A 22,778-nucleotide genomic window follows, 5' to 3' on the forward strand; every position below is an offset into this window, starting at 1 on the left:
GGAACTCTATTAAAGGTCTAATAAAGAATTCCCCCGTGTTGGCTGCAACACTTTCTGAGTTAGGAAATTGTCATCTTTAATGTTTAGAAATGCCAAGGATATTTTAGTGCTGGCAGCATGAGATCTCCGGCATGCGTCACTCAGATTGACCTCCTCCAGGATCATGCTGCTTTTTCCCCTGCACATTATAGATAGCTGCGTAAGGAGCCGGTCACTCAGTTCCCCAGTCTGATTTGGTGGTCTGGAGCAGACACCAACTAATACATCATCTCGTGCTTTATCTGTTAGGACATTGATCCATAAGCGTTCGTGATCACATTCTTCCAAGTTATCAGTGACTGGGAGACAGGTAATGCCTGCTGGATTTTTGCCTGCTGGATCCTTCCTCCCCTTTTGCCTGTTGCCTTCCTCAGTCCTTGAAACTGGCTACACCAGGAGGCAGGGAAGGCGAGTCTGAGCCAGGCTGCCCAGAGGACACTGTGCCGGTTGAGGCCCCCAGAGCTGGGCTGCCTGGAGAACACAGAAAAAAAAACCCTAGTCATTGCTAGGAACAATTCCTGCTGTGTAGTGCGTCACTGAGCGCTTTCAGATCCCAGGCCCTGTGGTGGGTGTATGTCCAGGGCACATCTCCACTGCAAAACCCCCAGTGCAGTGAGTCTCAGAGCCCAGATCAACTGACTTGGGCTCACAGGGCTAAAGATAGCCGCGTAGACATTCCTGCTTGGGCTGGAGCCGGGGCTCTGACACCTGATGTGGGGGGTGGGTCTCAGAGCCTGGCTCCAGCCCCAGGGGGAATCCTCGGCTGTTTTAGCCTGCCAGCCTGTGCTTGCCCTGGGGCTGGTTTTCATATGGGTCTGGGTTCCCTGGAGAGTAACATCCCCTGAAGCAGACTGGCAGGGGAGGGCACTGGTGCTGACACTGGTAGGACAGGACTGGCTGGAGGGGCCGGCGATCCGGGTGGTTGCCCTGAACGCCAACTTCTGGGTTGTGGTTTTGTTTTGTGGTGTTGTTTTTGCTCAGCTGTTTGGTGGGCACCCAAAACGTCCCCTGCCCTGGGCAAGAAAACTCCTCGGCCCGCCCTGGGAGGGGTGGGAGATGCCCCCAGGCCCATCCTGTTGCTGAGCATTCCCTGGGAGGCGAGAGGCCTGGGCTCCGCTGCCAGAGGTCCCAGAGGCAGGTGACTGGCCAGTGATCCCTGGGCCCGTCACACTGATGGGCCAGGCCTAGAATGTGGCTGCTAGGGCCAGGTGCTGACCAGACTGGGCAGGGTCACCTCAGTGCCTCAGTCATGCTGGACCACGCCCGTCTCCTGTTCTCAGGCACTGCCCGTCTCCTGCCACTCTAGCCCCTCTCCTGCCCTGGGCAGTGCCCGTCTCCTGCCACTCTAGCTCCTCTCCTGCCCTGGGCAGTGCCCGTCTCCTGCCACTGTGGGCTTACAGAGCCCCTCTCGTGCCCTGGGCAGTGCCCGTCTCCTGCCACTGTGGGCTTACAGAGCCCCTCTCCTGCCCTGGGCAGTGCCCGTCTCCTGCCGCTCTAGCCCCTCTCCTGCCCTGGGCAGTGCCCGTCTCCTGCCGCTCCGGGCTCCCAGAGCCCGTCTGGGAGGCGTTGCCCCACGGGTGCTGGGCTGTGCCCCCTTGCTGCCCGCTGGTGCCGGGGCCCGGGGCAGCGCGCAGCCCGTGGGCGGAGCTCTCCAGCCCCACGCGGTTCATAATCGCTCTCCGTGCCCTGAAATGTGACTCCTTCCCCGAGCCGGCTGGGACGGGCCGGCTCCGTCACGGCTGCGGCTGGGCTGGCTCCGGCGGCTCGCTCCTCGCAGGGAGCCCGCGGCGGGCGGAGGGGCCCCGGGCGCGGCCTCGCCCGGACACCATGATCTGCGGCTGGAGGAAGAAATCCCGCCCGGAGCGGGCCCCGCAGCACGGCGGCGGCACCAGGCGCCCGGACAGAGCCTTGAAGAATATGGGTCAGTGCCGGGGACCCCCGCGCCGCCCGCCCCCAGCGCCCCCGGGCCCGATCCTGGGCCCCAGCCCCGCCTCTCCAGGGGGCGACACCCCGCCGCCCGGCTGCCCCCGGACCCCGGCCGAGGCGCCGCCGGGGTGGGAGGGCGTCTCGGATGCAGCTCGGGCCAGGCTCGCGCCGAGGGATCCGGGTCGGAACTTCCCCGAAGCGCGGGAGTGTTCGGCCCGGGGCCCGAAGCTGCGAGGATGGGCGCTGGCCCTGGGGCTCCGGCTCGGGGATGCTGCTCACGCTGCGCCCCCGAGCCGAGCCGGGCCCGACTCCTGCCCCAGCCGGGCGGCTCACAGCGCCGGGGCCCCGGGCGCTCGGAGCGGGGCAGGAGTTCGCTACCGGGCCCGTCTCCCCCCTGCCCAGCGCCCGGCCCGACTGATGCCAGGAGCCTTCCCCGGGCCAAGGCACTGACCTGGGGGAGCCCCCCAGGGTCCTGGGCCAAGGTGCAGGGGGCAGGGCTGCCCCCCAGGGTAGGAGCGCGCACCGCGAGGGGTTAATAGCTGCCTGTGGGCCGGGGACTTGGCTTTATTGTAATCCCCATTCCCGTGTCTGTGGAACATCCTCCCCCCCCCATGTCCCCCCCAGCATCACCCTGGAGCTGATTCCCCCCCTCCCCCCGAACGGGACGAAACAGACCCTGCTCCCAGCTGGATTCATGGGCTGGGGGGGGCGCAAGCTGCAGAGGGGGCAGTGGGGGCTGAGGGCACTTCGGGTGGGCAAGGGCTGCCCCAGGATGGGGGCTCTGGCATGGTTGGACCTGGGCTCTGTGTTGTGAATCTCTGTTGGCCCCAGCCGGCGCTCGCTGTGGCTGGGACCCCAGCCCCTGTAGTGGGGGCCTGCTGTGCCTGGCAGAGTCATGCCAGGTCTGCACTCCCAGCTGGGCAGGCCTCCTTTCCACAGAGCTGCCCCTCTTCGCTTCCAACCCCCACTTTAACTCCCCACTAAGGACCTGACTGTGGGGATCTGTCTGGGCTGTGGCCAGGGACTCCCTTCCTCCAGGGCAAAGGACCTGCTGGAGTCTCCCCTTGCCATCCGTGGGTGCTGCTGATTCCCACTCAATCCACTTGATGGCAGGCCCCATGTCCAGCCGTGCCCCAGGTCTTGGGTACGTGGCCACTGTTTGTTGGGGATGCCCCGGGAACATGAGGGAGCAAAGAGGCTGCAGCAAGTAAGGGGTTAATGCCCATTTTGTTGCAGTAAATTCGGCGTGCAATAAAATCCACAGTTGTTCGCGATCCAAAAGCCAAGGGTCCTGGGGACTGGCTGGCCTGGGGTGTATGTGTGTGTGTGTGTGCACGCGCGTGTGTGTGCAAGACGAGGCCTTGAGGCTGCTTTCACAACTAACCCAGTACCGTAGTGACCACTGCTCGGTGGCCTGTGTGCAATGAGTCTGGTGGGTCTCAGTCCCGTTCTGGGAGTGAAGGAGCCCCTTGCCAGCAGCCACGGCCGAGACGTCAAGGCCTGCGTGGGTCCTACAGCCTCTGTGCTGGATTTCCAGGTGTTTCAGCAGCCCCACACGGGTCTGATTTTCACAGCTCAGTACGCATAGTGCCCCCAGCATCTGGCATCTATCTGTTACCCCTGACAGGGCGTGAGTGTGGCATTCCCCAGGGCGGGCAGGCTGGGGCACCTGGCCCTTCTCACCAGTGCTAAATGAATAATTAAACCCCGAAGCCTCAGTGAGGAATTTCTGCTAGGGGTGAATTCTTTTAAACTCAAGATTTGACCTTGGGAACAGGAGCTTCGAATGCAAGTGAGATGGCCAGAGACCTCGTGCGCAAGCCCTGGAGCAAAGAGGCATGTCATAGATTCAGAGAGCTTAAGGCCAGAAGGGATGATTAGATCACCCAGTCTGACCTCCTGTAGGGCACAGGCCAGAGAGTTTCCCCCAGTCACTCTTCCTGCACTGAGTCCAATGGTTGATTAAAACCTCTCTTCCCGGCAGGCCCCCAGTCTGCAGCTGATCTCAGGAACGGCATTATTATTATGTATTATTTGTAACCACAGGACTCCAGACGGGGGCCCAGAGAGGCCATAGACCTACGTGCTGTACACATGAGGCCCAGCCCCAAAGAGCTGACAGTCCAGTATCATCCCACCCCTCTAAAGCCCCCATCCCCTGTGGATAGCAAGTGCTTTAGTGATGTGAACTGGTCCCAGTGTCCGCAGCTCTTTGTCTGGGGGGGTCACTGTATAGCTTTACCTCAGTCCTGGGCTCTGTTCCTGTGCTGACACCTTGGGAAGGTTGCTTCCTCACCCTGGGACTCCGTTTCCTCCTCTGAAAAGTGGGGACAGTGATTCTTTCCCTTGATTGGTTGCAGTGTGGGGAGAAGCCTAAGAGCTAAGTAGTAGCATTTATTACACTCAGCCGTCCAGCTCCTGGGTTCTGGTTCAACCAAGTGTGACCCCGGGCAAGTCACTAACCTCTCTGTGCCTCAGTTTACCCAGCTGTAAGATAATAGTCCACAGTGCTATGGCTGCCGTAATCTGAGGATCTCAAAGCATTTCACAAGCATGAGTGAGTTAAACATCACAATCCCCTTGAGAGGCAGGAGAGTACTATTATTCCCATTTTGCAGGTGGGGAAAGTGAGGCACAGAGAGGGGAAATGACTTGCCTAATGAGCCAGTGGCAGAGCCAGAATTAAAACCCACGTCTCCTGACTCCCAGTCCTGTGCATCAGCCATAAGACTCCTGTAGGTGGAGGGCAAGGGCTTGTCTACGTGGGGCGTTAATTTCACTAACTTTAGATAGTGCACGCTCAAATAACCTGCGTAAACACAATGCTGTTTTCAGAGTCTGCGCTGGCTGGATAATCTGTACTCTGTAATCTGGTTTGCAAGTGTATTAAAGCTCTTTGAGATAGTGAAATGAGCATGTGCCAAGATAAGGTTCTCCCAGGCCAGCATTGCGTTCACCGAGATGGAACTGCAGCTGACTCAAGTGCAGCAGTGAAGGGGTTAAGGTCTTAGTTGCCATGGGGGAAATGTTGGGCAACATTAAGCTTTCCTCCAGGGAAAAGCACAAGGGCTGACCAAGGTCTGGCACTGCAGGGGAGTGTGTAAGCCAGGCAGGCAGGACCAGAGCACACAAGGCTATCTCAGCTGCTGACCTGGCCCAGAAGAGGGCTCACACTTCAGGCTCCCAAGTGGAGGGATTCCAGCCTGTCAGTCAAGGCCCCCAGACTTTGCGCTGAGCCCTGCCCCTTTGCTCCGCATTTCACTCCTGCTTTGGAGACACCCTGCTCAGCGTGCTGGCTCCTGCGGATCCCTGACTCTCCCCATGCATCATATGGGGAGCCTGGGCACCCAGCTCATGGCTGGGGACTCCAGGAGGCAGAGCACCTCTGGTGGGTGGTACAGCACTGCAGCGCCCAGGTACCTTGGTGGGTCTGGCCCTCAGATCGAGAGAGCTCAGGTGCCCTTTTCATTTGATGAGACTCCCGGAAGCCTTCTGGCCCAGACACCTGTAAGCGACGCATCCCTGGGCTAGCTTCCTTTCTGGCTGAGTGCCTCTGAGGCCATCAGAGAGCGATTTGTCCTGCTACAGTGTGCTCAGCTCACGTGTGCTCAGCTGGGGGCCTGACCTGGATTGTTGTGGACCCTGGCTTTGGATCCGGAGCTATTTGTGCCAGGCTGGAGCGGTTCATGGGGGACAAGGGGGTCCCAGGACTGTGCTAGTGACCAGTTTGTGGAACCGCGAGTGAGTGAGCCCAGGGGCTCTGTGCTGTAGCCCAGACGTGGTTACCCCAGGCCAGGGAAAGGGTTATCCCTTGGTGGGGAGGCAGCATCTGATGGAGTCAGGGCACTGTCTGATTTTGGAAGCCGTCAGGTCACATGAAACCGGAGCTTCTGCCCAGCCCCAGCAAGGAGCGTTCAGTTCGTTTTCCCGTGGTGTGCACACCTCACCTGACAGCAGGAATGGAGCGAGGGGCAGGGGAGGGCCAGAAAGAATCCCCCCATGGCTCATCTGAATGAGTTGCTGTGTGCCCCCTGGATCTGTACAGCAAAAGGGACTTAACCCCCTGCCCCACACAGGGGCCTGGGCTGAATAAATCTGTCTTTGGATGTGCAGGGTTTGCCCAGATTTCTTCCATCATCCTCTGCTTTCCCCCAGCCCAGCAGTGGGGCAGGGGCTCCACAAGGGCTGCCCCGGGCGGGCTTGGAGGGATGGGAGGCAGAAATGCTCTTACACGTGTGTGAGAGAGAATTTCGCTCCCGTGACTGGTGCTGGGTTGATACTTCCAGGGGCAAATCCTCTAGCCACAGAGCAGGCACAGCCAGGGCGAGCGCCCCCGCCCCATCTGGAGCTGGGGGGAGGGGGGGTTGGGGGGAGGGGCGGAGACAGGGCGGAGTCTGCTCAGGCTGCCCCCCGAACAGTCTCCTGGCTGGGGATTTACAAGGCAGCCACCTAACCACTTGGCATAAAGCTGGAACTCAGCAAATTGCTTCCGTTTTCTCTCCTCCCTGCCTGCCTGTGGCCCAGCCAAGAGAGCTCAGGCAGGAACCAGTTTGCCGTTGTCACTGTTGCCCTCCAAGCTGAGGTTTCATGGAGAAAAGCTCAGCTTGGCCTCTGGAAAAGCAGGCGGGGGGGGGGGGTCCGCGGCTCAGGCCCTCGGTCACGCCCAGGGGCCCTTCCCAGGTTGCTGTTGGGAGGAGGATGCTGGACGGGTCTGAGCTGCACAGGGAGGGGGAGGAATGTGAAAGGCTGAGGTCCCTGCACTGGAGGATTGCGGAGGCGGAGGGGAGAGTGACAGTGCAGATCTGGGACACTAACAGTGAGTGGAGGGAGCCCCAGTTCGTTAGCTCACAGGGCCTGCCTGGCCATTGCCCTGCACCTCCTGCAGTCATTCACACCAGTGCAGAGGGTGCAAATTGCTCCCTTTCCTGCTTAGCAGCATTTCACACTTACTTTGCACTGGTGTAAATGGTGACACATGGTGCCGGGCAGTGGAGAACCTGGCTCCAAATCTGTGTAACCTTCTAGACTGTCTGGCCTGCAACCGACTGGGCCGAGTGCTCTGCTGTCAAGCAGGAGACTTCTCTGTAATTCCCGTGGCTTGTGTGTGGCTGTGCCGGGGGCAGGTATGATTTAGGCACCCACAGGGAGCGGAGATGGAGCAGGAAGGGGCCATTGCAACTGTGTCGGCTTCTGGCCACTGGCTGGATTCTGATGCTTTAACTGGTGTCAATCCGGAGTCACTGCACTGACTCCAGACTTACTCCGATGTCACTGAGGGTATGTCTACGCTAGGAAATTAGGTCGATTTTATAGAAGTCGATTTTTAGAAATCGATTTTATACAGTCGATTATGTATGTCCCCACTAAGCGCATTAAGTGGGCGGAGTGTGTCCTCAATACCATGGCTAGCATCGACTTACGGAGCGGTGCACTGTGGGTAGCTAGCCCATAGTTCCCGCAGTCTCCGCTGCCCATTGGAATTCTGGGTTAAGCTCCCAATGCCTGATGGGGCAAAAACATTGTCGCGGGTGGTTTTGGGTACTTGTCGTCAGTCACCCCTCCGTCCCTCCCTCCCTGAAAGCAACGGCAGACAATCATTTCGTGCCTTTTTTCCTGGGTTACCCATGCAGACGCCATAGCACGGCAAGCAAGGAGCCCGCTCAGCTCACCGCTTCTGTTGTGAGCATTGTAAACACCTTGTGCATTTTCCTGGAGTATGTGCAGAACCGGGTTAAGACGCCAGCACAAGGACAATTGTGAGGAGGACATGGACACAGATGTTCCTGAAAGCACGGGCTGTGGCAGTTGGGATATCATGGTGGCAGTGGGGCTGGTTGATACAGTGGAACACTGATTCTGGGCCCGGCAAACAAGCACAGACTGGTGGGACTGCATAGTGTTGCAGGTATGGGATGATTCACAGTGGCTGCGAAACTTTCGCATGCATAAGGCCACTCTCCTTGAACTTTGTGAGTTGCTTTCCCCTGCCCTGAAGTGCAAGAATACCAAGATGAGAGCTGCCCTGACAGTTGAGAAGCGAGTGGCGATAGTCCTGTGGAAGCTTGCAATGCCTGACTGCTACCGGTTAGTCAGGAATCAATTTGGAATGGGCAAGTCAACTGTGAAAGCTGCTATGATCCAAGTAGCCAACGCAATCACTGACGTTCTGCTATCAAGGGTAATGACTCTGGGAAATGTACAGGTCATACTGGATGGCTTTGCTACAATGGGGTTCCCTAACTGTGGTGGGGCGATAGACAGAACACATATCCCTATCTTGCCAACCAGCACGTAAACCCCAAGGGGTACTTCTCAATGGTGCTGCAAGCACTGGTGGATCACAAGGGAAGTTTTACCGACATCAACGTGGGATGCCCAGGAAAGGTGCATGATGCTCACATCTTTAGGAACTCCGGGTTGTTCAAGCGGTTGCAAGAAGGGACTTACTTCCCAGACCAGAAAATTACCGTTGGGGATGTTGAAATGCCAGTAGTTATCCTTGGGGACCCAGCCTACCCCTTGCTCCCATGGCTCATGAAGCCGTACACAGGAAGCCTGAACAGTAGTCAGGAGCTGTTCAACTCTAGGCTGAGCAAGTGCAGAATGGTGGTAGAATGTGCCTTTGGACTTTTAAAAGCACGCTGGCGCTGTTTACTGACTAGGTTAGACCTTAGCGCAACCAACATTCCCATTGTTATTGCTGCTTGCTGTGTGCTCCATAATATCTGTGAGAGTAAGGGGGAGAAGTTTATGGCGGGGTGGGAGGTTGAGGCAAATTGTCTGGTGGCCGATTTTGAGCAGCCAGACGCCAGGGCAATTAGAAGAGCACAGTGAGGTGCGCTGCGCATCAGAGAGGCTTTGAAAACCAGTTTCATGACTGGTCAGGCCACGGTGTGACAGTTGTGTGTGTTTCTCCTTGCTGCAAACCTGCCCCCTTTGTTGATTTTAATTCCCTGTAAGCCAGCCACCCTCCCTGCTTCAATCACAGCTGGCAAAGGAAATAAAGTAACTATTAAAAAGAACAGGAGGACTTGTGGCACCTTAGAAACTAACAAATTTATTTGAGCATAAGCTTTCGTGAGCTACAGCTCACTTCATCGGACGCATTCCACTCTAAGGTTCCACAAGTACTCCTTTTCTTTCTGCGGATACAGACTGACAAGGCTGCTATCTGAAAAAAGTAACTATTGTTTTAAAACCATGCATTCTTTCTTTATTAATTAAAAAAAAGTGAGATAACTGACAGGGTAGCCTGGGTGGGGTGGGGTGCGGGAGGAGGGAAGGACAAGGCCACATTGCTTATTGTAGCCACACTACAAATCAAAACTGTTTGAATGACAGCCTTCTGTTGTTTGGGCCATCCTCTGGAATGGGGTGGCTGCATGCCCGGAGCCTCCCCACCCCGCGTTCTTGGGCGTCTGGGTGAGGAGGATATGAAACTTGGGGAAGAGGGCAGGCGGTTATACAGTGGATGCAGCTGGAGGTCTGTGCTCTTGTTCGCTTTCCTGCAGCTCCAACAGATGCTTCATCATGTCTGTTTACTCCCCCATTAGCCTCAGCATCGCCTCCTGCCTCTTCGCGCCCACTTAATGCTTTTTTTGGCCTCTGCCACTGAATGCCTCCATGCATTAAGCTATCAGTGCGGGAGGACTGTATGAGCTCAGAAAACATGTCATCACGAGTGTGTTTTTTTTGCCTTCTAATATGTGATAACCTCAGGGATGGAGATGATTGCGGGAGCATAGAAACATTTGCAGTGATTCCAGACTACTTACTACTGGCTTGGAGTGGTAAAGTGCCTTACCGTGGAGGACGAAATAAGGCAGCCCTCCCCAGAAACCTTCTGAAAAGGCTTTCAGAGTACCTCCAGGAGAGCTTCATGGAGATGTCCCTGGAGGATTCCCGCTCCATCCCCAGACACGTTAACCGACTTTTCCAGTAGCTGTACTGGCCCCGAATGCATCCTAATTCTTCAGGGCAAATCAAACATTAAACACTATTGCTTCTAAACCCTGTACTGTAGTTACAAATGTGCACTCACCAGAGCTGCCTTCTCCGGCTTCAGGGTCTGGGATCCCGCCTTCGGAGGGTATTGGCTCCAAGGTGATGAAAAGGTCCTGTCTGCCAGGGAGAACTGATTCACCGCTTGCCTGCTGGGCATTCTCCTCCTCCTCCTCTTCCTCATCCACAAAATCCTTCTCCCTGTTGCGTGAGACTCCCCCTTGCAGGTGTCCATGGACAGTGGTGGGGTAGTGGTAGGGTCCCCCCCTAGAAGGCCATGCAGCTGATCATAGAAGTGGCATGTATGGGGCTCTGACCCGGAGTGGCCGTTTGCCTCCTTTGTCTTTTGGCAGGCTTGCGGGAGCTCCTTGACTTTCACGTGGCACTGCTGTGTGTCCCTGGTGTAGCCTCTCTCCACCATGCCCTCTGCGATTTGGGCATATATATCAGCATTTCTTCTTTCTGATTGCAGTTCGGCCTGCACAGATTCATCTCCCCATACAGCAGTCAGATCCAGTGTCTCCCTTTCGGTCCATGCTGGAGCTTGTTTGCGATTCTGGGGGGACTGCAGGGTTGCTGCTCTGACCAAATAGGAAATGAAATTCAAAATTTCCCGGGGCTTTTCCCAAGGGCGGCTTGACCAATTTTGCCACCCCAAGCAGTCGCTGCCGAATTGCTGCCGCGGGACATGGCCGCGCCCCCGCTCACACTGCCGCCCAAGCACCTGCTTGGAAAGCTGGTGCCTGCGGCCAGCCCTGGCTTTTCCTGCGTACCTGGCTGGTGCATCGGAGTTGAGAGTGCTGTCCAGAGCGGTCACCCTGGAGCACTCTGGGATAGCTCCCGGAGGCCAATACCGCCGAATTGCGTCTGCACGACCCCAAATTCGACCCAGCAGGGTCGATGGTAGCGCTACTCCCCTCGCCAGGGAGGAGTTCAGCAGTCGATGTTAAGAGCCCTTTAGGTCGACGGAACAGGGTTGGTTGTGTAGACGCATTCATTATAAAATCGACCTCACGCGGCTAAACTCGACCTAACCCCGTAGTGTAGACCAGGGCTGAGATCTGATTCTACCTGCAGTTAAATGTCCTGAGCTGCCACCCTATGATAGGCCAGGGCCGGTGTAAGCGAGTGAGGCAGGCACCCAAGTGCACGTGGTGGCCAGGGCTCAGAGGGGCCGTGTGGGGAGAGGGCTGCGTGGCAGGCAGCAGGCACGGCTGAGTGGGTGCTGCGGGGCCGGTAAGGGGCCAGTCGCTGGGGTCTGAGCTCCCCTCTTGCCCTGGCAGCACTGCGTGTCTGCTGCACCTTGAGCTGCTGGCCAGGCTGCTCCGGGACTCAGAGTCCCATCAGCTCTGCCTGCGTGCGGACGAGCTCGTCAAACCGGGGCTCAGCAGGCAGGGCTGCAGCGTGTCAGCACGTGGGGCCAGACCTGCCAACAGGCTGTCCGCAGCAGCGCCCTGCCCTGCCCAGGGAGCCCCTGGAGCCAAACCGCCTCCCCCTTCCCAGGGAGGGCTCCCCGGCCTGCTGCGTGGGCCAGGCTCGCTGGGACACATCAGGGAGATCCCAGGCACTCAGCGGAACAGGATTTTGTCTGAGGTCCTGGATACAGGGTCCCCCTTCTGCCCATCCCCCATTTCCCTTGGAACCTGGGATACTGGTACTAGCCAAGGGGCAGTCGTACAGGATGGCCGGTGTGTCTGCGTCCCTGCACGGTGAGTGCCTGCCGGCGCGGGCTGGGTACCGGCTCTCCTTGGGGAGAGGGGCTGGTTGGGCCTTTGTGTACCCTCCGAGCCAGCCACAGTCTGGATTGAGAACACTGCTGGAAGTGCCAATCCTGTATCAGCATCACCCGAAGCCATGCCAGGAGTAGGGCTTGGGGTGGGGTGGGGGTCATCCTCTCAGGGGCTAAGCGGGGTCAGGCCAGTACTTATGGTGCTGCAGGGTGTGGCGGGGTGAGTGCATGGCTGGCATTGCCCTAGCTGGCACCATGCCCCCAATCTGTGCTGCATGGCTGGGAGAGCGCTTTGTCAAATGGGACCGGTGCGTGCAGGGGACTTGTGGCTGCCAGCTGGCTGGCATTCCCGTATGTACCCAGTTGTATCTAAGGGGTCAAGGGACGTCTTTTCTTTTCAAAATTAAATAAACAGTGATCCTCTAGATCAACAACCTCAGGTGACAGGTATCAGAGCAGCAGCCGTGTTAGTCTGTATTCGCAAAAAGAAAAGGAGGACTTGTGGCACCTTAGAGACTAACCAATTTATTTGAGCATGAGCTTTCGTGAGCTACAGCTCTGTAGCTTAACCTCAGATGGAGGCAGGTGGGTCAGACCAGAGCGTGTCACTGTGAATGGGGAAGACTGTGGGTCACTGGTTCTCCAATGCCAAGATGTACTTCTGGCTCCCACCCCTGCCAGGGCTGAGAACTGGAGCGGGTTGGGAGACTTTCTAGGATACGTTTATTTGTCGGAAAATGAAACCAAACCTTTTTGCAGAAAGGAAAGAGCGAGTGAGAGCCAGAGCATGGCCTGTAACAGCCGCTTGCCTGGTGGTCAGGCCCTCCCCTACGATGGGGGAGACCGAGTGCGAGTCCTTGCCTTGAACCAGGCGGAGCAGAGCGCTGAGGCGTGGCTATGCCGGGGTGGGCTCGCTCTGCTTTCTGCAAGGTCTCGATTTCAGTCCAATGCAGAATGAAAACAAACGTTGGAACCGCAACGGTTTTTGTGAGCTGGAATTCTTGTGCCTCGCCCAGCCCTCGGAGACCCTCTCACCAAAGTCTGTAAGCGGGGAGGGCGCTGAAAGGCTCTGCAGCACCCCTCCCACAGGATTAGACCCCCCTGCTGCATGCTTGTTCCCCAGAGAAGCCAAAGGCAGCCCTGGCTTGCACTCGGGGTGACCTCTGTGAGGTGTATCTGGGAACAGCAGCAGGGGGTGCGTGGCAGGCCAGCCTTCGGCTCAGGCCCTGGGAATTCATTTGGCAAGAGAAATATCATTGTTCTGGGCAGGATGCAGTCAGCACCCAGCCACCATTGTTCTGAAGGCTGCATGTGCTCTGCACATTAGCGCCCAGGCAGCTCGCAGGGGGGTGCTTTGCCCTGGAGCCTGGACTTGTGCTAATGCTCTCACGCGCGTGTGTAAGTGAGTATGCCTGGCTTATATACGTGCGTCTGTGAGTCCGTGTATGGACATGTATGTGCGTGTCCATCAAAGGTGCTGCACCTAGGGGTGCTGGGGGCTGCTGCAGCCCCTGGCCTGAGGCGGTTTCCGTCTCATGCAGGGTTTACAGTTTGGTTCAGTGGCTCTCAGCGCCCCCCACTCTACACCTTGCCCCAGCCCCCGGTGTCCGCGTGTGTGGCCTGCGGCACTGGCTGGGGCTCCGTCTGGTGACAGCTGTGAGCAGTCTCGGGTGGGAGGGCTGAAGCCGGCGCCAGGGCGGGAGCAGCCTGCTGCGTGCTGGAGGAGTGAGGGGCAAACGCGGAGGACGCTTTGGGCTGAAGTTTGTGGTGAGTGCCCGGGGGCTGTGCCAGGGGAGGGTCCAGCCCAGCGCACTATCCCCGGCGTGGAAGCTCAGACACACCTGCCCCTGCTGAGCAGAGCAGTGCAGCGGGGAGGGAGGAATTCCTCCCCTTGGGAGGGATGGGGAGGAATGTCACAGCTCCGGGGTTAATCGCAGTCCTTCCTAACCCGCCTGGCATGGAGCACCTGGCAGGACAGGTGCTGCCCTGGCATATGAGGGAGTTTGCTTCTGTGTCTGCCAACGCCTCTGTGCACTGGGCTCATTCGGCTCGAACAGTCGAAACAAGGGCAGCCCAAACCAATCCCCATGCAGCATTGCCCTGACAGGACCCTCTACCAGCTCCAAGCGCCCTTCCTCAGCCGCTCGACCACTCTGAGGGGCACCAGCCCTGTGGGGTGTTTGGCTCAGTGTCCCTGGGGGCACCAGAGGGGCAGGGGAGCTGTGCACAGGAGAGGGATGCACTAGCTGGAACGCGTTGCCTCTCTGTAGCGCTTCTCGTCCGTTTTACACATGTCCCTGCGTTCAGCTCCCAGCCCCCAGGGGATGCAGGGAGCGGGACCCCTGCTTCGGGATGCGGGCGACAGCCTGCCCCTGTCAGTGCCCGAGTCACCTAGTGAGTTACTGGTGGAGCCAGGACCAGAACCAGCCTACGGGCTCCCGCTCCTGTGCGAAGCAGCTGCCGCATCTCCCAGGGTGCCAGGTCGAGGGGCCTAAACACACCTGCTGCTGAGCTCTGCGTAGCTGGTCTGCAGTGATGGGACACTGGCCCATGCTGCCATGGGGTGCCCGCGGAGGAATGCAGAACACCAGTCAGGAAGGGGTTAATAGACATTCCCTCCAACAGGAGACACTGACAAAGCCCAGACCAGCCGGATGTGAGATCAGCCCCCAAATCCTTCCCAGCTGGGCGATGGGGAGGAGAACTCTTCACCTGGCTCCACGTCCTCCGTGGCGTGACGGGTCCTGAGAGCCAGGCCGGCTTAGGCACATACCAACAATGCCGATCGTGCCTAAGCCGAGCAGAGATCCTGGTGCCATGACCCCTCGGGGGCCCGGCCTCTCCAGAATGCCCGGGGCCAAAGATGTGATGTAACATGGGGCTAAAAATAGCCTCTTACGTAACTCGCATACGCCCAGGCAGGAGCCATGGGCACGTCCACGTCATATCACACCCAAAGAGCTAATTGAAATAGACACTCTACAGGATGCAGCAGGGTTAATTACAGCCTAACGAGGCCTATATATGAGATGATCCTAATGAGCGAGTTATTATAACAGAGCTGTCACTTCCGGTTGCGTGGAGGAGAATGTGCAGAGCGTCATGTTCACCCTGAGTCCAGGGCTGCAGGCGTGGCTGGGTGCAGGAGGGAATTCGGGGCTGGGTTGGAGCAGGGTGATGCGAACAGCCAGAGCTTTGGGCTCTCTGGCAAGGGCCAGTGGAGTCTAAGGAGCTCTGGGAAGATTTTTAGGTGCTGCAGGAAGTGACGCCCATAGGGTCCAGATTGACAGGTCCCTGCAGCCTTCTGATTGGCCCATGCTCATTATTTAACCCTGGAGGGTGGCCCAGGCTGTTGGCAGATTGCCAGCCTTCCACCCAAGCCCGATTTTGACTCTGAGCCTGATTCCACCCTGGGGACTACCTCTGATCTCTGGCTCCGACCCCCGCCTGACCCTGGCTCTTGCTGCTTGCTCTGATCCCTGCTTGCTGACTGTCCTGCCTCGTGGCCATCCCTGCCTTGTGGGCGCCAGCCCAGCTGTGACCGCTAGGCCTGACTGCCAAGGCCCCGTCCCTTACGTGTACATACTTACGAGGGGCACTGTCACAACCAGGGCAAGGGTGGGCAGGCCAGTGCCAGAGTCCAGGTGCCTAGGTCAGGGCTTAGAACTGGGGCTGGAGTCTAGGACCAATGCCAGGGGGCAGGAATGAAGCCGGGGCACAGGGGGCAAAGCCAGTGTCTGTGTCTAGCATCAGAGTCCATGTGCTGAAGCCCAAGCCAGCTGAGATGCATGTCCCTCACTGCGGCTGGCTGGGAGTGAGTCCTCGCTGCACGGACGCTGCCGGGAACTCCTCCTGGGCTTACCTCGGGCGCCAGGAGCAAGCAGGGCGTGGGGGAAGCTGTCAGGCCAGCCTTTGGATGTGCTCCGGCCTGTGGAGTTCCTCTCCGTGCGTCGAGGTAGCAAAGCAGGCAGCCCGACCATGGCTGCCGGGTGGCAGCACAACGGCATTAGCTGGTACAGAGCCGGGTTCGAGTCCTGCAGACCCTCATGGGCACGTCTGCTGAGATGGCTCTGGGGCAGGCTCACGAGGGTCCTGCCCTGTCGTAAGCAGCTGCTGGCTTTTGGTGTCTCCAGTTTGAGCTGCCCAGCATGGACCCAGAGGGATGGGTTCCTCAAACCGCTCAGCATGGGCCCCTGTGAGAACTGACCCTGACCTGGGGGCCGAGCACTTAGCGGCGTGGCCCTGAGCCCTTTCTGGTATGAGGCTCCGCCCCACAGACACTGAGTGAGAGCCAGGCCGTGCCCTGAGGTCTGTACAGTCTGAATAGACTAGACAGGCAGAAGGCAACAGGCCATGAGACTCGCCCAGGGGATTCCTGTGATTTATAATTGTTTTTACTTTCCTTGGTTAGACATTTTAAAGGAAGAAATCCATGTTCGCCTGCAGGCGTGGCACACCACGGCCCTCTGAGCCAGTTCGGCATCGTAGGCACCTCTCTGGCCCCATCACTCTCCTAGCATGTCACGGCTTTTAATATCTTTTCCCACAATGCCCGGGGGGCAGCACAGTGCTCTTATCCCTATTGTGCAGGAGGGACACTGAGGCATGGGAAGGCGAGGAGACTTGCCTAAGGTCACACAGGAAGCCTGTGGCAGAGTGGGGAATTGAAGTCTCGTTTCCAACATCCCTCCAAGTGCCCTAACCACTTGGCCATGTTTCTGCTCTGCAGCTAAGGCTTGCTATCTGTATACTGACCTGGCACTCATCAGCAGAGTGTCTGAGCCTCTCGGCTATTTGTGGGTTTAGTCTCACAACCCCTCTATGAGCTCGGGAAATCTTATCCCCATTGTACAGAAGAGGAACTAAGGCACAAGGTAGATTAAGTGACTCAGCCAGGGTGACACAGCACGTCAGTGGCTGAGCCAGAACCGGAGCCAGGTTTCCTGAGTCCCAGGACCATCCATTTCACATTAAAAGCAGTAACGGACCATACACAAAATGGAAATTGACTTTGTGGATTTCCATTGGCTCAGATCAGGGGAGTGCAGGGCAGGAGGGGTGGGGCAAACAAACATCTAAACCAGCAGAAAAAGTTGGTTTAATCTAAAAAAAGATTAATCTCTGATGTTAGGACCAGAGGCAAAGAAAGTGACTGTGGTGTCCTTACACTGAGGGTCCCTTAAAAATGCCTTGGGAATCTAGTTTCACAGAGAACAGAAAATGCAAGAATTAAGGGTCAGTAACTGACTTCGTTTTTGGAGAACAGCTGGAAAAGTCTTAGCGTGGCTGAGCCCAGGGCGTGCTTACGCCGCTGCTCCTGCCAGCGAGAGGGGCCCCGTGTGACCAAAGCCCCAGGCTCGGGGCAAAGACCGAACGGGCTTTGTGCATTTCAGTCGTAGCCCTGGTGGTACCTTCCGGTGCCCTGTGACCTCACGTGACTTCTGCAGTGGTTTCTCTGCTCCCATCTGCCTGGCTTCGTTCCCCTTCCCCACCTGGAATACAGAACAATTTATGGCCGGCAGACTGGCCAAACAATTTTTCTGCCGAATCTGAACTGCCATTCTCAGCAAGAGCAGCAGTTTGGACAGCAGGCCCAGTGACTCACCTCCATTTCCTGCATTACTCAGAGGCTTCCAGTGGTGCCTCCAGCCCACACGAGGCCCGGGCCCAGGGAAGAGAAGGAAAGACTGACCCGATGGGCTGGTTGTGGAGGATTCCATTTGGGATCTTTTTCCTGGGCAGCTCCCCGTGGCAGAGAGCATGAAAACGAGGAGTGAGTTTGTGGCTTGGGTTGCGATATGAGATCAGTAGCCACCCGTCTCCCTGCCTGAGCCACCCTGACCTCACACCATATTCTTACTGCAGTAACGCCCAGCATGGCCCCGCTGAGATCAGGGCCCCCTTGTGCCAGGCAGCGCCCATGCACATCCAGAGAGACGGGCCCTGCTCCACTGACAACACTGACAGAGTGGGGGAGAGGGTGAAGTGACATGGCCGAGGTCACAGGGCAGGTCAGGGGCAAGGCTGGGAATGGAGCCCAGGTGTTCCAACTTGCAGGCCAGCAGGCTGGCTGCTGGACTGCTTTGTGGCTGTGCGAGGCCTTTGAATAAGGAATCACTAGCTGAGAATTCTCTGCTTGGCCCTGCCAGGGCAGCACCTTGCCTACAATGTGCCGGGCCAAGGGGAATGGGCTGCCACCTCTGAGGAACAAAACCCAGGACCTCCAGGATGATCTGGAACCCATAAAACTGGACAGCTGGCAGCACGCACTGAGCACCCTTCTGGGTTTCCTGGGACAGCTCCCTCGAAAAAGGGGCGAGTCTGGGAGAACCTGGAGGGGAACCTGGCCTGTGTGTGAGCTAGTGGGTGACTGTGAGTCTGCATGTGCGCCGGTGTAAAACGGGAGGGGGAGACGATGTTAAAAGGAAAACAAGCAGATATTTTCTGCTGAACTAGCCCCTCCCCAGCTTGAGGGTCTGGCACTCCCTACGTGGGGTCCCAGGGAGTTTCTCCTTGCTTCCTTGACCCCTGTGAGCTCTGCAGATTGACAGGCCCCTTGAGATGGTGGCGCATTGGCCCCAGGCATATTGCAGCAACTTTTACCAACTGGGCACAGAGTGTCAACACTCCGCCAGCCCTCAGCCTGGGCACATGCCATCCATGTGACTGCCTGCCTACCGCTCCCTGATGGGCTGGAGAGAATGATCCCTAGCAGGGGCAGTCATGGAGCCAGTATGGTGTAGTGGATAGAACACTGGCCTGGCACTCAGGAGTCCTGAGTCTGCTACTGAGCTCTCCTGTGATCTTGGAATAGTCCCTTCCCCCAGCACCTTTGTCTGGTCTAATTTGGTTGTAAGCTGTTCAAGGCAGGGACAGCCTCTTTGTATGTGTACATATAGATCCCAGCATCCTGGAGACCTCTAGATGTTACTGTAATAATTCAGACAGATGCCTCCCTCTTATTAATATGCTGAGGTGACTAGTGGTCAGTGTTGTCATCCTGTGATGGGATCCCTGGGGTACAACCTGGAACTGGGGTACCGCTGTGCCTCCTTTACTCTCCAGCCTGGGCTGACTCACAGTGCTTTGCTCGTGACAAGCAACAAGCCCCTCCAGGCGCTGTGATCACTCAGCACCACAGCATATGGAGCCCCACACTCAGCTAGATTGCATGAATGCTCCGAAAACCGCTCATGAATCACACAGAGAAAGGCACCAGCCAATTCTCTCGAGCCTGGCACCCAGGAATAGACTGTCTTTCCCTGGTCAGAAGCCTGATGTTCATTACCCAGTCCGCCCCTCCCTCCATGCGGAAAGGACACATACTAGCCTTTGTATCTGAGCTAAGATTTCCCAAGTACTTCCACCAAAACACACTGCTTTAGGTAAAATATAAAACAGATTTATTAACTACAGAACCATCGATTTTAAGTGATTATAGGTGATAGGCACTAAAGGTCAGAGATAGTTAACACAGAAAATAAAAGGTAAGCACACAGTCTAAATCTTAAACCTTATTACAGTAGGCAGTATTTGGATCAAGCAGTTTTATCACTCCATGGAATGTTGTAGGTAGGTTACAGTTCTTAATACACAGGCTTCCCCTTTAGGCCTGGGACAAGTCTCCTCAGTTCAAGTCTTTGTCTTCCCAGTATTCTTGTTGCTTCCAGCATTAGTGGGTGAAGAGAAAGGTAAAAGCATGATGCCACTGTCCCTTACTTTACCTCCTCAGTCCAGCTGCCTGGAAAACACTAGCCCAAGACATGTCCTGGTGGGCTTTGCTGAGTCACAGAGTTGAGCAACCCCCCCGCCCGCCCGCCCGCCCTTGTGCGATGCTTGTGCAGCTTTCTTACAGCATTGTAAATCCCTTCTTTACAACTCCCCTGCTGACTAATGGTCATTTAACACCCTCCTGGGAGTGGATCCTCTCTGTTGTCACTGGGGAACTGACAGTGGATGATTCTCAAACTTACTACATTTCTGTATTTCTGTAACAACCATATGGCACAATCTCATAACTTCATACACACTAAGGATATACATATTTGGACAGAACAATGGGTTTCAACAGATCATGACCTTTCCTATGATATCTTCTATGACATGCTTTGTATGAAATATATCATAATTATATGACAGGGGAGAATATGGGGGGTCCAGGGTGCTGCTTTGAGGTACAGAGTGCTATGGGGAAACCAAGGCACAGAGCAGAGAAATGACTTGCCCAAGGTAAGCTGATGGCAGTCAGAATTAAAACTCAGGCGTGCCAGCTCCCAGTACCATAATCTATTCACAGCCTCTTCACTGGGCTGGTGTTAGATATTTACTTTGTCCAGTATTACAGTTCAGTCCAGGAGTGAACGGGTTAACGGTCACACACTGGGCTGCTAAGGGGAGGCCTTGTCAGCTGCTTTCTGATTGGCTAGAAGGGCTTGGGAACAGCACAAGTAAGGTAGCCTGAGGCAGCCTGTGGGCCACATTCAGGGCCAGGGTTACACAGGGGCCAAGGAACCTGAAGGTGCAGGGAGGTGCCTGGTGGGGTTTGCAAAAGTTAGTCCCCGTGTTTGCAGACCCAGCATTGCAAAACAAGATTGCGGAGAGACGACAGAGGGTCTCTGAAGCTAACAGCTGCTCCATTGGCTTTCTGGGTATACCCAGATGCCCTTATCTGGGGAGCTGTTTATAACTAGCTGGGACAGTCCAGCAGTATTTTTAGAGTCTCCCATCGCGGCTCTGGCCGTGTTCAGAACAGCAGCTCCACCTGTCACCACCTGACCTCTGGGGAGCCGGGAGCCGGGAGCCAGAGCGGCTGGAGAAATGGGCTGGCTTCCAATCCGCGTGGCCTGCTGGACCCATCATCAAACTCCTCCAGAATTCTCTGTACCCAAATCCTGCCCCGCCCAGGGAAATGCTGTGGTTTTACTGCATAGGAAGAAGAGCCGGGCTTGGGGATGGGGCCGTGGATTCAACAGCCTTTGACCCCCCCCCACGTAGCAAGAGTGGTGGAGCAGCAGTAGCCACAGAGGGACGTGGAGCCTTTTCCATTGCACAAGCTGTAGGGTAGGAATCCAGCCCCCAGAGCTCCTTCACCCAGGCTCCTGGACTGGAATCAGGTGCAGGGACTTGCGGTAGACATTTGCAATCCTTCCCCCAGCATGGTCGCTGGAGGGCCCTTGCCTCGGCAGTGCTGATTTGCGTTGCTATTTCTCCCTCATAGAATTTTTTTGCATCTGTTCCCAAGGGGATAAAACTGCCCCGGAGAACACTGAGCAGGGCTGAGCCAGAGCTGCCAGGAACAATCTGGATCAGAGGGGAGCCCTTATGTAAAGCTCCCCCACCAAGCTGGCCCAGTAAATTCCTCTTGAAGGCAAAGAGCAAAGGGATGCTGGCAGGGGAAGCAGAGCTGGAAGCTGGAGCAGAAGTAAGGAGCCGTGTCCTCTCCCAGTGGAGCTGGCTGCTGGAGGAATGTGCAGGATCAACACAGAGCCCGTGTTTAGACAGGAGGCGCTGAGTGTTTTTGGACAGCGAGAGATGGTGTCAGGTGAGGAGAGGACAGCGAAAGTGGGGAGGCCAGAGCCCAGGTGTCCAGAGGTACAAGCCAGGCCAGTCCCCTGCAGCAGGCCTGGCTCAGCCTCGGGATGGCCCAGCATCCTCACACCCTTCATCTCTCCCCTCTCGGGGCTGGGGCCAGCTTGGGCAGTGCCCCGGGAGAGCCAGCGGCCAAATCCTGTTGCTCTTGGTTTGCCAGAACTCCCGCTGCCGTGCTCACGGGCAGGGCAGAGCCGGCTCTGTGTGTAAGTGCGAACGGCCCAGCGCGGGAGGGGCCAGGGAACGATGGCCTGGATGTGCCCTGGGTGGTGAGTCTGTGCCAGAGGCAGGGACAGGGATAGCCATGGGGGCTGTCACAGCACTGGGGTGTCTGAGTGCTGGGCTGGAGCTGGCCTCCTAAATTAACCCTTCAAAGACTGTAGGCCTCAGAATAATCCTTTGCCCTTGGCTAGCCCCTTTTCAGGGAGGATTTCAGGCACTGCAGATTGGTGAGTCACGCAGGAGTGAAGGCTCAGGTGTGGCCGGGAGCTGGGTATTGTTCCTGTTTTGCAGATGGGCGAAGGGGGCCAAAAGAGTAAAGTGATCTGCCCTGTGTCCCTGGGGGGAGTGCCTTGCAGTGGGGGAGGAAGTCCTGGGTGCGAGGGGCTGCGGCGCTGCCTGGGCCCTGTGGGCATGGCTGGGATGGCGTTTGCAGCCTCTGGCAGGTCTAGACCCTGGGCTGCAGTTTCCCTCTGTTGGCATCAGTGCTGAATGCGGCCCCCCTCTCTGCTAGCACCACAAGCCAAGCCCACTCGGGGGAGGAGCTGGAGTGACAGTTTTTTCGTAAGTCTCCACGAGGACTGGAGCTTTCAGCATTTGCAGTGAAGGGGAGGGAGCAGCGTAGTGAAGCACAGGCCTGAATATCACTCAGGACGCCTGGGTTCTATTCCTGGCTCTGCTCCTGCCTCTCTGTGTGACCTTGGTCAAGTCACTGCACCCCTCTTTGTCTCAGTTTCCCCATCTAGGAACGGGGGATAATAATGACCTGCCTCCCAGGAGAGGAGTGAGGGTTAGTTAACTTGTGTGCGTAAGGTGCTTTGGAGTCCCTGTGACAGAGCTAACTCAGTGCTGAGTAGGGGGGTCAGTCTGGGCCTGGCTGGGAAGCAGAGCTGGGAATTACGCCTGGCCGGTGAGTTTCCAGCCTGGTTCTTGCACTGGTTTAAACCCTTGTCAAGCTCCTTAGTGTGCTCGGAAAGCATGGGGTGGAGCCCCTGGGCAGGCTGCTCTTGCTCGGCTCTGCAAAGTGCAACCGCGGAGAAGGGTCTGAAGGTAACACGGGAGAGGGATGCTCTGGGGACACAAACAGGAGCTGGCTCAGGAGGCACCGCTTGGCCAGATGTGAATCAGTGTGGAACTCACAACACTGACCAGGGGCAGGCTCAGCGCTCCAGTGAGCCAGGGGCAAAGATTGCTCAACCCTCCAGGGCTGAATCTAGGAACTGCGATCACGATCACGGAGTAAACTCCAAAAGTGGCCAGAGGTGCTTTCCTTGCT

General features: G+C 57.0%; 2 protein-coding genes across 3 annotated transcripts in view; both read left to right on the plus strand.

Moving 5' to 3' along the window:
- Positions 1-22,778, plus strand: part of DCAKD (dephospho-CoA kinase domain containing) — a 135,066-nt gene that overhangs the window by 9,900 nt on the left and 102,388 nt on the right. The window lies entirely within an intron of this gene.
- Positions 1,715-22,778, plus strand: part of PLCD3 (phospholipase C delta 3) — a 56,569-nt gene continuing 35,505 nt past the window's right edge. Inside the window, exon 1 of one of the 2 annotated variants that reach the window (XM_084616022.1) lies at positions 1,715-1,960. In XM_084616022.1, coding sequence (XP_084472148.1) covers positions 1,867-1,960 — 94 coding nt within the window. In that variant the 5' untranslated portion in view covers positions 1,715-1,866. Of the gene's footprint in view, positions 1,961-20,879; positions 21,237-22,778 lie in introns of those variants that run through there. The other variant, XM_084616023.1, reaches the window with a different exon arrangement.

The sequence above is a fragment of the Lepidochelys olivacea genome (assembly GCF_965140295.1).
Source record: "Lepidochelys olivacea isolate rLepOli2 genome assembly, chromosome: 27".
Classification (NCBI taxonomy): domain Eukaryota; kingdom Metazoa; phylum Chordata; order Testudines; family Cheloniidae; genus Lepidochelys; species Lepidochelys olivacea.